Here is an 8,524-nt window from a genome sequence, read left to right as displayed (position 1 = left end):
TGGTGGTTTTTTTTTTTTAAGTAGCATTCTGCTGACTTAGAAGAAACAAGTACCAAAATGTATCAATACAGATCATACTATCAGAGTAGCAAATGTCTGGAATTGAGAGGAGTTCAACCAGAATCATGAGTTTAACTGAAATACTTTTTAGGCATTAAATCAGTGTGGTGGAAGCATCAGCTCTGGAGTGTTCACTGTTCCCTTATTAACCATAGTGGAAACAATCACTTGTTTTTAAGACTTTGAGTAACTTTAGATTAGAAGGTTTGAGGAAGAACACACATAATAGTACTCTACAGCATAGCGTACTATATGAAAAAGGTTAGGAAAAACCTAATTCTATTTCTATTAGGAAAAATAGAATTTCTTTGCCTTGAAACACTGAGACACAGTTACTTGTGTGGGGAAACTACCATTCTTTTTCATAAGCATTGTAATTAACAAATTAAATATATTGTTATAATTTTTCTAATCAAGTTTTTTCTCATTTCCATGCTACAAGGATGATGTAAGTAAAAAAAAAAAGTTGTGATCAAATGAATATGAAATTGCATTATAGACTGCAACTATGCTTAGGTCAGTGGTTTTCAAACAATGGTAACTCAGAAATCCAGTATTTGTACAAAGTTAAAATAATGAGGTATCTCTGAAAATCACTTGAGACTGACTGTCTTACACGTATAGACCAGTAATAATAGCAGCGTGCAAAATCTTCTTTTCCTGTTAAAAACTTATCTCAGTTTGCTCTACAACAGACAGCATTTGTCTCGGGGCTTTTTACCTCTAAGGCTGCTGAGACGAAACATGTCTCAGGCTATGGCATTTGCTTACATCCAGTTTCTTCTCTGTTGGTTCCTGCTTCATATCAGTATGCAGCTGAGTTTGACTCCATGGGTAGAAACTGTTTAGGTCTCATCATGCCTGTCCGTCTGCCTTCTGAAACATCTGAATGATTCAAAACATCAAGGAAGGGGATACTTTAAAAATGGCATCGTGAGTCTTGTCAACCATTGTGTTGATTTGAGCCTTAATTTTCATGGATGGCTCTTAAGGGCAGTAACTGTCGCTGAATGTAGAGTGAAGTACCTCAAGGACTCAAATCTGTGGGAGAGGAGGAGTGTGATACAGTGAGTTTAAAAATGAGCTGCTTCCTAGGTCATTCTTGGAGCACTCCTTGAGCTGTAAGCCCTGTCTTAGATTATAATACCTTTTTTAATTAAATGCAAGGTTTACCTTTGAAAGCCAGATGTCTTGGTGTTATTTGAAACCATGAGCCCTCAGTACAACCTGTCAAGAGCTGCACTGGCCGACCCCTTTCATTTCTCCAGTTGTCTGCCAGACATCTGGTACTGGAAGTCTTTTTCAGGGTATTCAGAATAGTAAGCAGGGAAGTACAGCTAACTTTGGTATTTTGTGAGTAGCATGGGTACCTGTTTGCATTGCCAGGGTAGGAGCTAGATGAGGGCTATAACCAAAACAGAGTAACTTTTTAATACGTATTTATACTGTTGTATGTATAAGTAAGTACGTTCCATAACTCAGTCTGAAAATTAAAGGTGATAATGACGTGTGCAGTCACATTTCTCAATTTCTCACGTGGTGCTTTCATTGATAGGAGTGGTCTGCCGATCTGAATCGCACCCTCAGCAGAAGAGAAAAGAAGAAGGCTTCTGATGGAGTGACTCTGACGGGCATTAATCAGACGGGAGATCAGGCTTCACAGCCTAACAAACATAGCAGGTATTCTTCTAGTGCCTAAGAAGACTAATTGGAAGGGGTTGTTATCTTCAAGTATACTAAGCCCTACAGGATCAAAAAGTCACTGACCAACCAAATGTTAATTATCTGTGAGCATTTTTAGTGATGTGTTTCTGCAGCTCACAAAATATGTGGGGAATTACTCTCCATTTTACAGTTCTCTTTCCATGGGGAATTAAAAGAAGCCAGATTTCATGAGAAACTGAACTTTCTGTAGCTAATCTGGTAGTTAGTCTGTTGCTGTCTTCCCACTTCTAGAAAGGATAATTAGGCTTTGAAATCTTAGCTTGCAAAGCCTTCAGTCACTTCAGAATTCTGGATGTGATTAATACAAAACTGTTAACATCAGCTACTTTAGCAATGAATGAAACTGGCTAGAAAAATCCCACTGCCTGTTACTGCAGGCAGCAAGAAAAAAGTTATGGTCCACGAAGGATATTCTAATTCTGGAGGAATAAGATGTGCGGCTAATTTATGTGAGACTCCAGAGTTTCTTGAGTCTTATGCTACACTCTAAGATGTTTGCTTGTTGGTTGGTTGGTGGTGTGTTTTTTTGGCTGGAAAAGGGGTCTGCTAAGAAACGACTTGGTGGGACACCAATGACAGTGTTTTACTGTTAAACAGATAGGGTCACCATAATGCTCTTTCTTTTCCAAATTAGCAGTCTTAGTGTCCAGAGTAACACAGTGCAGTCAGTACAATCAAGTTACAATCCCTTTGAAGATGAAGAAGATACTGGGAGTACTGTCAGTGAAAAGGAGGACAATAAGATCAAAAAGTTGGTGAAATGTTGCTTTTTTTTTTAATAGTTTTCACACTTGCACTTTCTCTATCCAGGGTTTTCTATTTTTGGTTTCTGTAACAGTGTGCCAGCCAGTGCATGAAGTCCTCTTGAGCGGTTGTGTAAGCAGCACTGTAACCAAACTTGTTTTTCCTAACAGATGCCCTATCTGTTGCCTTGATCTTTTATCTGAAAGAGCAAACTACTGGGGTTATTGGCAGTTGCTAACAGAACTGCTGTTGCTTTTTTCCTTCCTTTACCAGCCCTATAAAAACATTAACACTGACGGGTTTTTCTAGTGAAACAGCTTATGGAGCTTTACTGCTCTGTGTGTTCTTGCTAAAGAAATCTGCTTTGAACAATGGCTTTCTTTTTGTTTAGGGCCTTCTCAAACAGCTGCCTGTTGCTTCAGTATGCACACCTTGGGATGTCATACCACTCTTAAATGGCATGTGCATGCTCACCAGTGAACTTGTCTTTAAATGATCGAGTTGGTGCACTAAAACGAAGCTTCTTTATTAGTGGGTTGCAACATGCAAGAAGTATTGAAAGCTGTTCTAGAGGTGCATATTGATTTGGGAGGAAGATCCTGCAAAGCAGTTTAAATGTCTTGTCCTAAACTAGATAATTCCTCTCATCTACTGCCTGCACACCTTTTACCTTTCTAAAATAATCCCATGGATTAGTAGATTTCTTGATAGGTTTTTAAAGTTTGTGGGGAGGTTGCCTTTGATGTCTTTTTTACTGTCACCTTTTTCTAACTTCGTGAAGTGTATTGCAAGAATGATTTTATTTTTTTGAATGGGGCATTGTCAGCTAAAGATAGGTGAGAAGATGCCAGAAATAAAGCTTTTCAAAGCTGGGCCTTAGCATGGAGTTTAAGATTAATTAGGGGAACTGATATCTTAGTGGTATTTCTAGTCTCCTCTTTTAAGAGCAGAAAAGAATAATTTAAAAATTGTTTTTAGTGTTAGCAGCTATGAAAAAAACCAAAGCTACCCTACAGATTGGTCTGATGAAGAGTCCAACAATCCCTTCTCTTCCACTGATGCAAACGGAGACACCAATCCGTTTGATGAAGATACCTCTCCTGCAATGGAGGTGAGAGTACGTGCGCTCTATGACTATGAGGGCCAAGAGCAAGATGAGCTCAGCTTTAAAGCTGGTAAGTTTACAGCATTCACTTAAAATATTTATCAAAAGGAGAAGGGGAGGGGGGAGTTTTTCCCTTCAGCTTTTATTTTCTGAAGTCATCCGTATCCCTGAAGGTATAACTCCACTTACAGGATCCTACCTCATCCTCACCCTCCTGATAGCACTTCTTAGTATCCCCTGTTGGGAAGCACTGGCTTCTAGTCTGTTTGAAGTGTGGTGGGATGCATCTGTTTGGGATATTCCTTTCCTACCATCTTGTGTTAAACAAAATGAGCCGCAGAACTGATAATCCTATCGCCTCCTTTTCTTAGTTGGTGACAGTAACAGCTGCTGCTTTTAGTTGCCCAGAAATGCCAACCCTACAAAGTTTGGCTTTTAAAGGAAAAGGCTACAGTAGCTAATCTTAAAACAATACCTAATCAACTGATATTTTTTCTGTTTAAACTGGAAGCATCCCTTTTTTGGTCTCAAATTTCCTACAGTGCTGGCTTTCTAAGGTTTAGAAGTCATGGACAGGTTTCTTTTACCTTCCCCCCTCAGTGTATGTTAAGCAGAGTAACTGTCTTTACCTGGTTTTTCATCTTACACTGTATTACAGCACACTGACTATACATCTACCTCCTCAGGATGAGCTGCTTTTTCCTTTTTTTACATTTTACCTTACTGCTGTGGGGTTGAGAGAACAGAATAGAGGCAGCTGACAGGAGAGACCCACGCCACGGTGTGTTTTCACGCATATGACCTTGGCACAAGGGTGCGATGTCTGCACGCCATGGATGATGCTGCCTCCGGTTTCTCTAGGCAGGTACCAGCCCTTGTGTGCTGAGCGAGTGCTTGGGCATCCTAGCCAGCCCCGGAAAAAGGAGGCTTCAAGTTTTTCGTGAGCTGGCTACCTGGAGGCAGCACCCACTAGTGATGGAAGGCGAAATCTATACCCTGTCCATGCTTTTCCAGCTCTAATTTCTGCCAATTTGGTCTACTGTCTTGCCCAGAATTGCACGTGTAAAGTTGAATTACCAAGAGTTCCAGAACAAGATTGCACAGTAGTTTAGCCAAAGCAAACACAACTTCTTTTTGTGAAAATGAGAGAGGCAATCTCATTGATCTTCCTTCTTTTTGCTTGATCTTGTCTCTTTTGGCTGTTTGCTTGTCACTTACTCCCTTCTTGGGCGTAGTTGTAGAGGAAAACGAGGATTCGAGTGTTGAAACAAAATGTGAGAAAACATGGTTCTGCTTCCCTTTCAGCTGTGGTTTCTAGGAAAAATGCTCCTTGTACACCACCTGCTGTGGGTCTTAGATGGATGTTACAGCTGAAAGTTAATATAGCAAACAAGTCAGTGATGTAGCTAATCGGTGAACTGCTAGGCTTCCATTCTGCTTATGGAGAAAGGTGGTGCTCAGAACAGTGTATTCCCAGGGTATTCCCATTCTAAATGCAGTTTGCGGATTTATTTGGGTTTTTTTAACCCCAATCCCCCACAGCTCAGGTGGTGGTGCTCCCGTCTTTCTCTTGCCTCCTCTTTTTTTAGTAGTGAAACACTATGCATCTGGCTTTTCTTCTTTGTAGACAAGTATTGTAGGCTCCCAGAGAGACAGAATGGGTTGGCTTGTCCACTGGCTTTGCTGAATTTTGCCCTGAGAGGAAAAGAGTAGTAACAAAACATCTGGAGCTTTCTCTGGAATGCACAGCAACTAGAATGATTCTTCATTCTGTAGACTAACTGCTCCTTTTCTCTCAGCAGGGGTTGAAAGTACGCTAATCCTCTTGAAATATAGGTATTGGGTCTGTGAACCAACAGGGTGGCATTCCAAGGGTTTAGAGTAATGAGCCTTTTGGTGGCAAAACTATGCAGTGTTTATGCACGCAGTTGTAATGGTTAAATACAAAGTTGGGTATTCTGTGCTTCAGTGCCAGCTGTGTGACCTGCATTAAACTCTGTGAACCAAGTCGTTCCCAGTGTGAGGTCTGTAGAAATAAAATACAGGAAGTATGATCTGAGGCGTATGTAGGCTTAAATAGCTTAAGATGTTTGAAGGAAGAGCATTAAAGTACCTTACAACACCACATTACACGATTGTATCAGTGGCAGCCAAGGGGTGGCATGCTAAGCTATGAATCCCCTTACAGAAGCTGAATTTTAGCATGGCTACAGTCAAGCTGACTCAGTTTTAGGCAGAAGGATTAGTGTGACAAAGTTTACACTGAACATACAGAAGACTAAGGAAAAAAAATCACCAGGTCACGTAGGAGCCAGGTTAAAAATGTACTTACTCCTGAGCTTCTGCATAGACTATGCCTAGACCCCTAAGCAGCTGTCAACAGAGGATTAATGCATTTTAGGGGTCAGTTTAAATGTCTGTGGATATTGTCAGATGGGATTTCCTTGGGTATTCCAAGAATTTGCCTACAGAGATTTTGTGATCACTTGTGGGTAGATGCTGTAGAATATATGCTCTGCACAGCATCTATTAAATATACTTTAATACATGAAACTATTTTTCATTGGTGGAATACTTTATACATCTGGTGGTTTTGGGGTTTTTTTTTTTTGGCCAACAACAGGAGAATTTTGAGGAGGAACAAGACCTTTGTTTATTCATATCTTACGTGAGGATGGGACGCTATACGTGTCTCTCAGCCCACTGTGTCTCTGCCATGGCTGAGAATAAATAGCTCAAATAGAATAAATAAATAAATGTAGGCCATACAACATTGTCAGAACATCAAGGAAGGGATATTTTACATATGGCATCACAAGTCCTGTCAACTGCTGTGTTGGTATGAGCCTTAACTTCTATGGATGGCTCTTAAGGACAATAAACGTCACTGAATGTCGAGTGAAGTACCTCAAGGGCTCAAATCTGTGGGAGAGGAGAAGTGGGATACAGTGAGTTGAAAAATGAGCTGCTTCCTCGGTCATTCTTGGAGCACTCCTTGAGCTGTAAGCCCTGTCTTAGATTATAATACCTTTTTAATTTAAATGCAAGGTTTACCTTTGAAAGCCAGATGTCTTGGCATTATTTGAAACTGTGAGCCCTCAGTACAACCTGTCAAGAGCTGCACTGGCCGACCCCTTTCATTTCTCCAGTTGTCTGCCAGACATCTGGTACTGGAAGTCTTTTTCAGGGTGTTATTGTACATGTTATCTTTATCACAGCTTTCAGATTGTTTTTGTTGTAACTGTTGTGCAGATGACACCTAAGTGGTAATATTCTCCTAGACCTCCAAGATCACTTCGTTTCCAAGTCCCAGCTATTCATACAAGTGCAACTGCATTGGGCTTACTCCTAATGCAGTGTGGCTTTGACAGTCTGCTTGCACTTTTTAAATAAAACCACCCTTCACAGAAGTGGCAGGAAAGCCTGAAATTGTACACACTCATTCTGCAGCACTAGCCATGTTGGGAGAAAGCTGTAAAATGTCTCCCTAAGCCAAGTGCGGTCCCTAGTGCCAAGCACTCGTTCGTAACATTATTAGTTACCTGGTAAGCTTACAGACTAGAGGAGATGAGGCTTTAACCTCTCTCAGCTAACAGAGGAGCTATAAAGATGTATATGAAGCTTGTCCATTTCTACCAAAGAATTGATAGTCCCTAGGCTGGTTTTTGTTCTCCTAAATGATACCAAGACTGTACATTGATGGCCATTTGGGACTGTAGTAAGTGGTTAATATCTTCAGCATGTATTTTTCTAACTAAGATGACACACACATCAGTTTTATCTAGGGAAGTAATTTGACACAAGTAAGTTGTACATGAGGAAATAATTGTTACTGAGTCTGGCTTTTTTTGCCTGGTGGAGGTGGACATTCGTTTACTCGTACACAGCATCTTGGGGTCTGCAGACTCTCCTAACGCTGAATTATTTCCTGAACATGTAGAAGATCCGAGGTGAATGATAGTCAAAACAAGGATATGTTGTAGTTCATAAATAAAAATCTTGGGGTCTGCAGACTCTCCTAATGCTGAAGTATTTCCTCAACGTGTAGAAGATTCGAGGTGAATGACAGTCAAAACAAGGTTATGTTGTAGTTCATAAATAAAGGTCACGTTATAGCTGACGAGTGTCTGAGTAGATAATCACCATCAGCTCTTGCTGTGTAAGTTTGCAAGCAAATTCTTAGTTATTTTTTTTCTGGAGCTACAACATTGGCTTCCAGCAGTATAAAGCTAGATCACTGAAAGGGAAACTTAAATCCCAATCCTTACATTTCTTAAAAAGATGAGGAAAGGAGAAAGAGATACGTAATAAAGTGTAAGGTTCTTCTAAATCTTTCTGCATCACAACTTAGCAGCGGTGTACTGAAAAGCTGCAAGGGTAATTCAAGAGGTTTTTACTGCCATGTCTTAATGCGTGTAGCATTTTCCTCCTTAGGTTCCACAAACTCTTAGAGCAGCGTGTATTGACAGCCTCGTGAAACATTTATTTCACTTACACTGTCATTTTGTCGAGGGCCAGAAACTTAGGATTATTCTGCTTTTGTAGAGGTAGTTGTACTATCCACAACTACCTTTGCCCACACCTTTTAGATACAAGGGAGTCTTTGATCTTCGAGCAAAATAGCACTGTATATAATTTCAGAAGTTTGTATTCTTCATTGTACTTTAGAAAACTGCTGTGGCCTTTTTGAAATGCCATCAGTGTAATGTTTCAGTTTCAAAGTAGCTTGCTTCTTCCTGTTTTCTTGAAATTGGGGGCCTTTCATCCCCGATGTAAATCTCTTTTGCTATTCTTAGCATCAAGAGCACAAAGAGCAAAGAAGGGATGCTTTCTGTTGGGGCCTGGGGTGGGCAGGGGAAGAAAAGCAGACATGTAGGTAGCTGCCACATC

The 8,524-nt window shown here is 40.5% G+C and overlaps 1 protein-coding gene across 1 annotated transcript in view; it reads left to right on the top strand.

Moving 5' to 3' along the window:
- Positions 1–3,727, top strand: part of PACSIN2 (protein kinase C and casein kinase substrate in neurons 2) — a 9,149-nt gene extending 5,422 nt beyond the window's left edge. Inside the window, exons 6-8 of the mRNA XM_010148095.1 lie at positions 1,616–1,740; positions 2,420–2,536; positions 3,508–3,727. Coding sequence (XP_010146397.1) covers positions 1,616–1,740; positions 2,420–2,536; positions 3,508–3,727 — 462 coding nt within the window. The remainder of the gene's footprint in view (positions 1–1,615; positions 1,741–2,419; positions 2,537–3,507) is intronic.
- The last annotated feature ends 4,797 nt before the right edge of the window (positions 3,728–8,524 follow it).

Source organism: Eurypyga helias, unplaced genomic scaffold (genome assembly GCF_000690775.1).
Source record: "Eurypyga helias isolate BGI_N326 unplaced genomic scaffold, ASM69077v1 scaffold11863, whole genome shotgun sequence".
NCBI classification, from domain to species: Eukaryota; Metazoa; Chordata; class Aves; order Eurypygiformes; family Eurypygidae; genus Eurypyga; species Eurypyga helias.
Note: the sequence above shows the minus strand (reverse complement) of the source record. Positions and strands in the feature narration are given on the sequence as shown.